The following is a 12,812-nucleotide window of genomic DNA, read 5'->3' as shown; positions in this document are numbered from 1 at the left end:
TTAAATTCCACTCTTATTTCCCTGAATTCTCAAGACAGTTGCTGATGTAAATTTTAATATAAAATATTTAGTCACAAAATAGTATTGCTTTTGTATGCACATAGTTGTAAGATTACTTTGTTTTTGTCAATAAAAACTATACCATCTTTCATAAAACTCTAAACAAATTAAGAACTGTGATGTAGAACAAAAATTACACATGGTAAAACAGGTACCAGCACAACGTTAGGTTATATTACATCAAAAAAGTTTTAATGGTCCCAAATATATATACTCAACAACTAAGCATACACTCAGTGGAGAAAAAAAAATCAAAAAAATGAAACAAAAAAATTATGACACAAATGACCACATCTAGAATNGGGAAAAAACCCCCCTTAAAAAAAAAAAAAAAAAAAATCTGCAGTTTGAAGGGCAAAGGGAACAGATAAAAAAGAGGAAACTTTATATTCGCCCCTCCCCCAAAGAGGTTTTCCAAACCTGTTGTAGCTTGACTAAAATGTTCAGAATGTATGATTTTAAAGGCAGGTCTCTTTATACAAAGAAACTGCTGGCATTCTTAACTAGTGAAGAATTACGGCACAAGAGCCTATTCTTCTGAGTCTCAAACATGGTCCGAGAGAGCATATTCTGATTGTAGCAACTGACCAGTCAATCCAGAGTTCCACTTACAAAACCCCTGCCCTGTTGGCTTTTTGTTTCCATTTCCTTCCCTGAGAAAAGGGCAATGTGTGGTCCAAGCTGGAGAGCTCAAAGGCTTAAGTCTTCCCCCTAAGTGTCTCACACCCCCTCCTCCTGCTCCATTGAATTGGCACTTGATGAACAGAAGTCAAGTGTGCGAGGCTGATCTGTATCAGTCATTCACAAGAGACCACTGCTTTGTTGTGGACTTTGTAGGGGGGAGGGGTAGAGAACCAGTTTTCTCAACAGGTACTGATCATAGGCAGTTGCCGTTATTAGGACTCAAACTTTGCTTTCTTTGACAACGGTAGCGTGTCTTCCTTGTCTTCGTCCTCATCGTCATCTTCATCATCATCAGGATAATCTACCAGACCCACGAGGCCTCCCTGTTCAGAAATAAGGTTTATTTTTTTTTTTAAATCTACATTTTTAGCACATATTTAAAGTCTAGATAAAGGATACAGATTCCCCCCTCCCAATACACTAAGTGTGGTGATGTGAGATGATATGCAACTGAAGTTCATCGTATTTTTCCTAAATTTTCCGTAATATTTTTAGTCTATAATGCTAGCAGATCATCCAGGAGAAACAGTAATTACTGGATTGGAAAAAAATGTTTTAAAACGTAACAGTGCCTTGACAAAGTCTTAAATAGTATCAAAGTGATTCTGCCTCCGCTCCCGCTTCCTTCTAGACCCGGGCCTTCACCCGAAACCCCCGCAGCTCCACAGAGGCGGCCGCCAAGCGGTCCCACTGCTGTGCGGTCAGCTGGCCCCTGTCACTTCAGCAGTTCCCAGACTCGCGTCTTAGCCCTTGTCAGAGAACACAGCTGTGTGGGGGGCACTGTATTCCTGCTTTAGATCAAGGGATCCCAAAGCTGCCAGTCTGTTAACTGCTGGTCCTGGGCAGCATTAAGGTGGCCCAAAGAATACGGTTTTATTCTGAGATTATGTCCTGTCCACGTTTCTGGTGTTAAAAATTTTGATCCTTGCTTGGCAAAATGGTGTTAGGAGTGTCCAGATATTTAATTCTCTCCCCTCCACACAAGTCTTTGTCAACTTTCCCAATTACTACCCAGATAAAGAATAACTTTAAAATTTTGTATATGTTTTGACACAAATCTGAACCGGAGTTCTGAAATGCAAACAACCAAAATAATTTATTCACACTATGGTCATCAAAAACTTTCAGAAATTGCTCAAGTTCTACATACATTCAGGTAGTGGTGGGAAAGTCATTCCCTCTAGTTCAGAAAGGTGCCATCAGTTCCAAAAGAGCAGACCCAAAGGAAATCTCAGTCACGGTTACTGTTGAGCCAGATTAAATGAGAAAGGCCTGGAAGTCAAAATGTACCTTGGTCGTAATAGCTGCCGTCTGAGATGTACTTTTAGGGACAGACCCAGGAGAGCCTGGAGATCCTGGCGACCCCGGGGACCCCGGCGAACCAGGCAGAGTTGCTGCAGGTGACTGGCTGGTGAGATTAGTCTTGGTTCCGCTAGAGAGGGAAAGCTTGAAACTTGGGCTCTGCCGACCAGAAAGATTCGTTTTCAGAAGCACCTCTTTTTCCTCACTTTCTTTTACTAAAAATAAGAATATTGTCAATAGTTGTCACCCGTACTTGTCCTTTTTTAATCCCCCCAAATGAGGTGGCACTAAATCACAATTTCCTAGCTTCCTCCTCTGCTGGGGAGAACACACGTTCCACACACGACTGAGAAGGGAGGTAACCTTCTGTAGCCAGTGTTTCTACCCTTCCCGAAATAATCTAGTTCTCCTTAGTCAAGTCAGATTAAGAAAATTTGGTCCATACTTTCACCCACAGCCATTAAAGTCACGTTCTTTAAAGCAACAAAGTCTTTGAAATCTATGTCATGACATAAAACAAAGTAGGTACTCATTTTGTCAAGAAAGAAAGAGAGAAACCCAGGGTGGGAAGGCCGTCATTTTTGCCCAGCTTTTCAACATACGTTTCTTCCTTTCCATGAATTTACTTATTGGATCCATAATATCATCATCATTTTTAGTTTTGTCGGATGGAGACACAACAGTTTCGCCATCTTCCATGTCATCTTCGTCAGTGTTAAACCACATCTCCTCCTCGTCTTCTAGTGTTCTGGCATCTCGGCGATACCGATGATTCCTCAAAATGGACCGCATGCTAGGAGTGAAGAGAAGAAAGTAAACGAACTCCTCCGAAGTGGTGCTCCAAATTAGACCGTCTTAACAGATCAAGGAGAACAGATTTACACACACAGAGGCTAATGAAGAACCAGACTTTACCCAACCAGACTCTCCATATAAAATTAAACATTCCACTGTATCTAGCATTATGGATCAGTTATTAAGCTTGTTAACCTAAGGAATTAACAAATTGTAATTCGTAGACTTTTAAAATATGCCAGAAGTATGTGAATTCAGATACTTAGAAAAATATACAAGATTTCTTAAGTAACTGGTAACAAAGTAATTCAAAGCAAATAAGGGAAGCCCCACTGCCACGTAAGTGTTGGGTTTTCTTTTCACTATCTTGTCTGATAAATGCCTGAGGAGGAATCCACAGATGATGCTAATATCCACCTAGCCCTGCAGGAAAGCATTCATGTTGGCCATTACAGAAATCTACAACTCCTGTTTATCCCCCCCACTTCCCTCCCCCAGACAAGCCAAAAAGAGGCACCACCCTCTGTCCAACTTGAACGAATGGATTAAAACATGTGGTAATTTACCTGTCAAGTTTGGGATTATCTTGCCTTTCTCTTTGTTGTTCAAATCTCAGTTTTAATCCTTTAAATGTCTGTACATAATCTACATCTTCCAGTGCTTTCCAGTAATTTTCAATTACATGAGCAGTTAATGATTTTATGTCTTCCTACAGAAAAGGAGGAAAAAATACAATAGGAAAAATGTTACTTTAGCCAAGAGAAGAGGCTTAATTATAGAGAATTCATTAACCTGCCCCAAATAGAACTTCGTAAAATTATAAGCCAGTCTTCGAGATAATCAAATAATGAAAATGGGCATAACTGGCTATGCTACATAGCCAAAGCGTCTCTTTTGGCACATCTCAGAAGATTAATGGGTCTTCCCAAAGTAAATGCCCAGGTCCCACCCCAGATGATTTTTATGCAAGTTAAGTGTGGGGTGGGAGCAGCACGTAACAGAAAAGTACCAGAGACCGATGGTGGGGAGGGCTGCACAACAGTGTGAGCACACCTAATGCCACTGAATCGTACACTTTTTTAAAAGGCCATTTTTAGGGGCTTCTGGGTGGCTCAGCTGGTTAAGTGTCTGACTCTCGATTTCAACTCAGATCATGATCTGGTAGTTCATGCAATCCAGCAGCACAGAGCCTCCTTGGAATTCTCCCCTCCCTCTGTGCCCCGCTGTGCTAAGTAAACATTTTTTTTAAAAAGGCAGATTTTACATTATGTACATTTTACCATAATGTTAAGCATGTCACAGATAATTCTGACACACACTGAGATCCACTAGCTTATTACTATATTACTAAAGAATCAAGCGTTTGTAATGAAATCGTTCTTTGAAAGAATAAAGGGAAAAGTCAAAATTCAGAAATCCTCCAAGTTTGGATGTGGGTTTTGTTAATTCTACCTTCTTAAAACGATCACCGTGTCCGTGTTAAATCAGTCTTCAAAGCATCCTACAAAGGATTCACAGCTGCTGAGAGACTGTGTTACTTTGAACTGAATCTCTCACAAGCTTCTGGTAACGTGGGTTTTCTTTTTAAAACTTTCTCCAAATATAATAAGTCAAAATACCAATAATGCATATTCAATATTCTCAAAATAAAACCAAAATTCTACCTAAAAAAGACAAAACCTACCACTCTAATAAATTCAAACATCTCTATAATGGCAGAGTTCATCAGATTGTAGCGGGATCCATTGTTGAGAAATGCTTTGACAACTGGTTCAAACAAAAAACTTTTCATTATGTAGCGGTTGTAAAATTCATCTTTCAAGCCAATAATCTTTCTCTTAAAACGAAGAGCACCTGAAACACAGAGGCATTGTTGTTCAAATTATATATCCCACTTCCATATTTTAGACTTATTAAAAAAAAAAACCTGTGTAATAAATAAATCTTTGTGCAGTGATACGCTGTCGCTTCCAGAAGTATGTACCTAAAGAATAGGGATCACAAAAGGGTTACCAAAAAATGTATTCTGGAAATAGCGTATGTCATTATAGAACACAAGTCTCGGAGAGCAGAAAAATTCTGGAACCTACTAAACGAGCTGAAATAGGGCTAACAAATGAAGTAAACTTTAATAGTATAAAGATGAGAAAACTCTAAATATGACCTTCTATAGTCACCTTAAAAACGAGGAAAACCATTGTTTTATTAGGGCAATCCACGTATAATTTGATCATCATTATTTTAGGACACTCTTACTATTCTGCATCAGAGTTCTGGGCTTACAACGGTTGATTTGTGGATGTGTCGGGAAAACTACTATAAATCTGCATGGCCCAGAACTTGCCTTCCAATACTTTGAAATAAATTTAGAGAATGTTGCTTTTAAAACATGGTCCTCTAGGCTTATTGCAGCGAGTATGCTTTTTAACTTTTTTTCCTAATTTTTCCTTTTTTCAGTTAGGCTTTAACTTACAGATGAAAAGGTATATTTACATCTTGAGGTATGGGGAGTTACTTAAGTCACCATTCGTCAAGATCCAAATATACTCAGCTAGACAAAGCCCTCTTTACCTAAATGGAGTTTATCAGTAAGTTAATGCCCCAGTTATTGTAAACAGTTCAAAAAAGCATACTCACTTCATGCAGTCACATCGTCTTCGGTTGGCAAGATTAATTATTGTGTTTGTATTTTGGTTTCTTTGGAGATCATGGAAGTGGCTCGTTAAATTGCCAATTGGTTATTAATCAAGTCCTTCATGAGCAGGTAGCCAGGCAACCATGCTGACACGGTTTCTGGGTGGGAAGGCAGAGGAGTAAAGCAGCTCAATGTCTCTTCAGTTGGCAGAAAAGAGGTCCACAGTGAATGCCCATTTAGGTACAAGCTGGTTATAAACTGCCTTAACAATGCAAATTATTTAAGAGTGTCTCTTTCTAAAGTGACACTCTGGGCAGGGAATTTCAAAATAATTTATAGAATAGTAACTGCATTTTTTTCAACTACTGAATTATTTTCAAATACAAAAAGCATGGTGAAATTAAGACATTTTAAACAGTAAGAGGCACCTGTGTGTTAAGTCAAGCCTAACAAGGGTTTATTTTCCCAAAACAAGGATTTCAGAGTTTGGTTTTTCGGTAATGGCACTTGACAAAGAACTTAGTGAGGCGGTTCCATTTGTTAGAATAAAAATACACTGGAGCTCGGGCCAAATTTTCAGTTTTTAGTAATTAAGGCACGAGCTACTGTTTTTAAGAATTGGTGCTCTGAATGCTGTGGAGACTTGTGTCCTACCATGACACACACCAGCTGCAGCCTGTGGCGTGCGCAGGGTTCTTAGGGAATTGAAAAGAAACTCCCTTCCTAGAATTCACGGAGACCGAGGTGTGCAGTGGGGCCACTATTTCCTCAAGAGCAGTTCTGTCCAAAACCTGCTGGTGTAGACAGAAGACGGTTCTACTGGTCTGTTTTGTTCCTCCTTTCCATTTGCCCTCATTTATTTACATCCAGAACCGGGTTAGGTCCAAAGTCCTCCCCAAAAGCAAACCTGCATCAAGAATATCCAACTACTACTTGCTATTGAGTAAAAGCTGCTTTCAAAAATTTACCAGTGAGTTCTCTGCAGTCAAGGTGCTAAGAGAGCTTTAGGGAGAGATCACACTGGCATAACTGTAGGACTTTCCATGTAAAGGACTCTGCTTCAGTCCTTCCCTCCAAACTTTATCAACATTCCAGGAATCTCTGGTGCTTCGTTTCGATCCTCTCTACAGTCATTCCTCTTTACCTCCCACAACAGGAGATTTCATGTCACAAGTTGAGACTTCTTGCCTCATATGTAATTAATGATGGCTAAATAAATAAAGCATCTACAATAACATTTTTATTTCATCCTTTTTATAGATGCCCGTATTTTTGACAAAAAACTAGACACGAACCCTGAAAGACCAGTACGGCTGATAAAACTGCCGTATGTATAGATCCCGCCTATCAAGGCCTGAGTTGTGAAAGGACTGCTGGTCTCCCTTACAGACCCAACGCGTTGTCTTCAGGATAAAAGCATTCTAGTAAGCAGCAGGTTTTTAAAAAATGGTACGTTCTACTGAGTTCCCAATTTGTTTATATTTAACCACTCAACACCTGTCGTCCTTCTAACTGGGTCTCTAAATTCACTTACAGTGAAGACTATACCTAACGTTTTATTTCAGCGTAATGTAAGAAGGCAAAATCTTCTAAATCTCCTCAAAGGTATACTTTGTTCTTTTAGAAATCCTCGATCAAGACTCCTAAGGAATACTCTACAGCCAGTCCTAGACGGCTTATTCCTTTATGACTGGCATTCTCTTCCAAAAACTACGCACGTTCTCAATCTGGGAAGGCAGCCACACGGAGAATAATTTGAGAGTGAGTTAGGTTTAATGCTAACTCCATCTGGAAAATGCTAAGAATAAAGCACAACTAAGATTTTCCTACAGTATAAACCCTCCTTGTCATCCGTCTCTTCATAGTTCTCATTAAATTGTTAGACATTTTTTTTGATACTGCAAGCAAAATAATGAGATCAAGAACTGTGTACCAGAAGCCTTTCCCCCTGCTTTCCTGCCACTCGCCCATTGGACTCGTGTGTTCTGCCTACACCAAACCATGAACATGCCACACTTTTCTCACATGTGTACATCAGCTGTGTGTTCAACCAAGCACGTCACATTCTCCCATGACCAACACAACCCAATTCACCTCTTCTGCAAAATTTTCCTGATCTGACTCCTTCATGGAGAATAAATTATTTTCACTATGCTTCCAAACATACCTCAATATAGTTCTTAGAACATTTTATTTTGATATTGACAGGACTATCTCCTCCTCATGAACTCTGATCCCTTTGACAGCTGAGTCCAGGTCTTAATCATCTTCGTTTTCTTTGTACCAGTTATCTAGCATACTTCAAGTCTAGGTAAGATGCCACTGATTATAAGAAACCTCTACTACTAACAAAACCAAAATAAACAGACTATCAATCACAACATGTCATTAATTTTAAGACTCACCTTGATTTCAGAGATGACAAATGTCTAAAATGCAGAGCTTAGAACTGATAAAATAGGATAGTAGATGCTCGGTACATTTATTAAAATAAATGATTAACATATTCATTTATTTTTCCATTCTTTCCTAAACTCCCTTTCCCCGAACTTAAACAAAACCTTCTATTCTGACATGAATGAAGTGTTCATTATGAATTCACTCTCAACTTAGTCATGGGGCTCTCACTTTTGCTGTGGTTGGCATAGAAGGAAAGTGAATGAGTTTAAATGCCCTTCTTTTACAAATGTTGAGCTCACGGAGAGTACATTAGTAAGGTAGAGCAAAATAATCCATTTATTTTTGTTGCTGTTGTCCATAGCAATTAGATTAATGCCACAAATGTTCTGTGTGACTTTTGGCTGAAAAAGTTTACTAAGGTAACATCAAAGTTCCTGGACAATCAACAGAAACTAACTTTACTAAGTATCTGAAAGTTGGAAAATGAAAATGTACTAGGGCTACATGTAGTCTCAGTCCATACTGTTGTGTGTACATTGGCCTGAAAAATGAAGTCAACTATAATGGTTACCCTGATAAAGAGTTTAATGTTTTTAGAAGGAAATTGATTTCTACTACTACTTTAAAGACAAAATATTGTAGGCAAATCAACATCAGACACATTCTTATAAAAATGTTCTGATAATTTTAAGGATATTTTAAAAAAATCCATTAAGTAAAAAGTTGTAAAAGAAGCTTAAAAAAAACAGCAAAACTGTATATATATATACATGTATATATATGTACATGTATATACATACAAACATACATACATACATACATATATTTTCAGGCCTCTAGTGAATGATTGTGATGCCTTTAAACAACAACAAAGCAACCAAACTTACCTATAAAAACCAAAAAACAAGTTGACAGCAGACATTTTATTGAGCCTCTAAGGTAACCCCCACCTTGGTCTGTCAACTTACCAAAGAAGGCTGGCTGCTACATGATCAAGAACATTCTCAAATAACCTATTTCCAATTCTGAAACATGTTTTTACTTCAACAAACTAGAGCCTTAACACAGTTACTTTTTGAAGAACATGTACAACTAAGAACAATTCACGTGTTGCTGAAAGAGCTGACAAACTTCCCATAAAGGTTCACTTTACAAGTACACAGTTTAGGCTTTATTTAGTATGGCTTCTGTAGCTTTTTTTTTTTTTTTAACAACCCTTTAAAAAACATAAAAACCACTTTTCAGCTTGTAAGTTGTACAAAACTAGACCACAGGCTATATCTGGTCACATCTGAAGTCTGCCCCTCTGGCTCTGAATTATCTGAGATAACAATGTTACACCGTTCAGCACCGGGTGTTGTATGTAAGTGATGAATCACCATATATACTGTATGTTAGCTAACTTGACAATAAATTATATATGTTAAAAACATGTTATATTATCAAATAAAAATACACCAGAGAAAAAAATATTTGTGCAGTCAATGAATGGACCATCTACAGACATTTGTGCTGGGGCATTTTGTAACCTGGAATGTGTTTTAGGAAGTCAATGCTATTCGCTATAAATTTCCAAATTACAAAAACATTCTTCATGATTTAGTGTGAGACCCAAGAATGCCTAATTTATAATTAGTAATGCAGTACTCAAAAAGTTACTGAGGTTAAACGAGCTAAGGTGCCATTTTAATAATGGAACGCTTCAATGTTAAGTTTGTAGATACACACTAATCCCTTCCCTTATATAACTGAGAGATATGCAAATGAGGAAAATCATCTCAAAATGTGGCAAAACACATAATCAGTGTAGTTTCCTGTTAGTATCTCGGTCTCCTGAACTGAAATCCGTGATCTTTTCTTCTCAGGAAGTTAAGGCCCAAAGATACCAACAACATAATATATAGAGAACAGATAATTCTACCAGAAGCAACACTTACATAATGCCAAGAAAGCATGCTTTGAGGCCATAAGAACTAGCACTCTCCGGAGGATGTCCTTATTAATAATGTAGTTCTTTATGTGGTAGGTATGGTGCTCCACACAAAATGTTAACAACTCCAGTACAAGAGCCAACAACTGGGCAGTCTGAAAATCATCTAAAAACAAAACACAATTATATTTAATGACTATATTCTTTTCCTATTCCAAATTTCAACCAAGTAAAATCCTATCTACCCCACATTTTATTTTTTGTATGTTAATGTATTTGGATGGCGGGGCACGCGTAAAGAGAGAGAATCCCAAGCAGGTTCCAGCTGTCAGCGCAGAGCTCAACATGGGGCCTGATCTCATAAACCGTTGACATAGGGACCTGAGCTGAAATCAAGTCAGATGTTTAACAGACTGAGCCACCCAGGTGCCCCAACCCAAAATTTTCAAGTTAAGGAAAAGGGAACAATGTATTCCTACCATGTGCCAAGAACTGTGCTTTACATTTTCTTCAACAACTCTAGAGGAATTAGTTTCACAAAACCCAAGTATGAACAGCAAGGCTGAGAGGAGACATAAATCTATTATATCTGCTTTATTCCAAAGTGCAAGAATGCTCTTCCACGTCTTAACATATTCCTCACAAGACATACAGTGCACAGAGCCCAGGAGGTCTTGAAAGATACCATCTGGTCTTTGGTGGAATTATTCTCTCTGCTATGATTCCAATGTGTTTTGTGGTTCCTTTATTACAAAGGATGAACCCACACTGAATTATAATCATTGGCTTAACTTTCTTCCTTACGAGGCGGCAAGCTTCTGGAAGTGTTTTACTCACTACTTTTCATTCCCCCATTTAGCCCCTAAAGATTATAGCACAGTGCCTTCCACACAACAGGTTTTTAATAAATGTTTGAAGAACTAAATAGATGTTTGGAAAGAAGCCTCAAACTTTACCTACTACAAATAAAATAGATTGAAAAATGAATTATGTTTCCCAGACTTCATTCTAGAGTCACAAACAATAAATTTAACATTTATTTTCTAAGTGGTATAAGTTATATTGTACTGATAATGCATAAAGGACAAAATCATCTTCTTAAAACTATCAATAAGGGATTTCCCTTGAAGACCCTAAAACTACTTTCTGAATTACACACACACACAAGCTAAAGAAGGAATAAAATGCAGAAATAACGAGTAATCAGCCTGTAAGTAATCTTCAATGCAAAGAAAGAGTTTAATAGTGAGCACAGCTTTGCTCTGCACATTTGGAGCGCAAATAACAGTGATTTTTTCGTAATTACTTCCTTCTATTTCTTTAACCTATGTAAATAAAAAACACGAATATTGCCTTAAAAATTGTTTTAAAATTCTGAAAACAGCAATTATCTCCTATTACATTTTATTGTCCCAATTAGGGCACTTTTTTGAAAACATATTATTACCCCTTGTGTTAACCAAATGGCTTGAAATTTTAAAGACTATGATCTACGTCAATTTTGAATTTCAGAATTCAAGAACAAAGAACTTAACTACCAACCTGCATTATCTTACCTTTGCTGGGTTTATCTTCTGTTGTATTTGCCAGTAAGGGAGCAGTGAGGACATGCATACAGTGCTTGTAAAAGAAACCCAGAAACTCAGTCTTCTCTGTTTTCTAAGGAATGGAAAACACTTCCATGAACTTTAACGGCATTGGGTCCTACCAGCAATAAACAATATACTAGTATGAAAATGAGAAAAATGCCTTTGGCTTACATTGGCAGTAGCTAACATGTTCTCTGGGTCAACTAAAGTTCGAAGCAGGCCCATAAGTTGGACTGCTCCTCCAAGTTCAGGGTCTGTATCACAAATCATATGTTCTATAATGAGGTTGATGAGCAAAATATCCTGGTGAGAAAAGTACATACAAAAAGGATCACTTATTATGAGTGACAATGGAAAAGCACACACTGTGACATGGTATATAGCATTATACTAGCTGTCTTGTTAACTGCAAACAAAAGAAATGACTGACTTCTTTAATAGGATATATGGCAGTGTTTCCCTCAAGCATCCTACAGGCACATTTACACTAAGTAGTACAGAAAAGAAAGTCTCTTTTTTTTCTCTCTGATCTTTCAATCCCTTTGATTAAAGCAAACACATAGTTCATTTGGTGCCAACAGAGCTCTGTACTTCTTGATAACAAAATTTCCCTTGTGAAGAAAGCTAGTAGGGCTTTTGGTTTAACAGTAAGAATATTTAACTAGAATTTACAGGATTATTCTACTTTCACTGCATTTCTACAGATTCTTTCTACTTAAGGCAAAGGAGATCTGTATGTGTTCTCCACTTATGGAAATGATACAAAGTTTCCATTTAAAATAAATTTAGTTGGTACCCAAATGTGTGAAATTAGAAGAAACAAGAGTATGCTAGTTAGATAGCACAGAGAACAAATGTATTACAATGATTCCAAATGTCAATGAAAACTGACTGCTAGCTTTCCTGAGGTTCTATGACTATAGTTCCTGGCCCAAGGAGTAAACAAAAACAGAGAGGGATTCAGTGAGGAAATCTCTGCTCTTGCCTGCATATTCAGTGGCAGGATGGACATAAAGATTGAAATTGGGAATGAAGAGGCCTACTGCATGAAAGTGACATACATTAATATATGTGCAACCAGTATAAGTTTCAGGGCCAACAAGAATAGCCTTTATTTTTAATAATACATGTATTTTGGTCTTCTAGATAGGACTACTTTATAAAAGAAAAACGTGACATAATATTTAACGTCCAAACTGGTACTTTTCTACACTTAGCCTCATACTACAATTAAAAAGTAAACCAAAAAAACCCAACCCTTAAATACAGAAAATTACCAGCCACTCCACTTCATTTTGACATATTATTTAAGATCTTTTTTAAAAAAGTAAAAGTCTTATTTTCTCAATTTTAAAAATGCAACAAGAATTCTGCGTATTTTTTTTCCCCTAAAAGGAAACCTCCCTCCCCCCCCACC

The 12,812-nt window shown here is 37.6% G+C and overlaps 1 protein-coding gene across 2 annotated transcripts in view; it reads right to left on the bottom strand.

Moving 5' to 3' along the window:
• Window positions 1-362: 362 nt before the first annotated feature.
• PPP4R3A (protein phosphatase 4 regulatory subunit 3A) overlaps window positions 363-12,812 on the bottom strand; it is a 37,343-nt gene continuing 24,893 nt past the window's right edge. For both annotated transcript variants that reach the window (XM_077780966.1, XM_077780967.1), the window contains exons 8-15: window positions 11,567-11,698; window positions 11,363-11,465; window positions 9,814-9,972; window positions 4,526-4,695; window positions 3,408-3,550; window positions 2,649-2,839; window positions 2,035-2,261; window positions 363-1,067 (exon numbers count right to left, since the gene is read on the bottom strand). In XM_077780966.1, coding sequence (XP_077637092.1) covers window positions 957-1,067; window positions 2,035-2,261; window positions 2,649-2,839; window positions 3,408-3,550; window positions 4,526-4,695; window positions 9,814-9,972; window positions 11,363-11,465; window positions 11,567-11,698 — 1,236 coding nt within the window. In that variant the 3' untranslated portion in view covers window positions 363-956. The remainder of the gene's footprint in view (window positions 1,068-2,034; window positions 2,262-2,648; window positions 2,840-3,407; window positions 3,551-4,525; window positions 4,696-9,813; window positions 9,973-11,362; window positions 11,466-11,566; window positions 11,699-12,812) is intronic.

Source organism: Crocuta crocuta, unplaced genomic scaffold, assembly GCF_008692635.1.
Source record: "Crocuta crocuta isolate KB4526 unplaced genomic scaffold, BGI_CrCroc_1.0 scaffold299, whole genome shotgun sequence".
NCBI classification, from domain to species: domain Eukaryota; kingdom Metazoa; phylum Chordata; class Mammalia; order Carnivora; family Hyaenidae; genus Crocuta; species Crocuta crocuta.
Note: the sequence above shows the minus strand (reverse complement) of the source record. Positions and strands in the feature narration are given on the sequence as shown.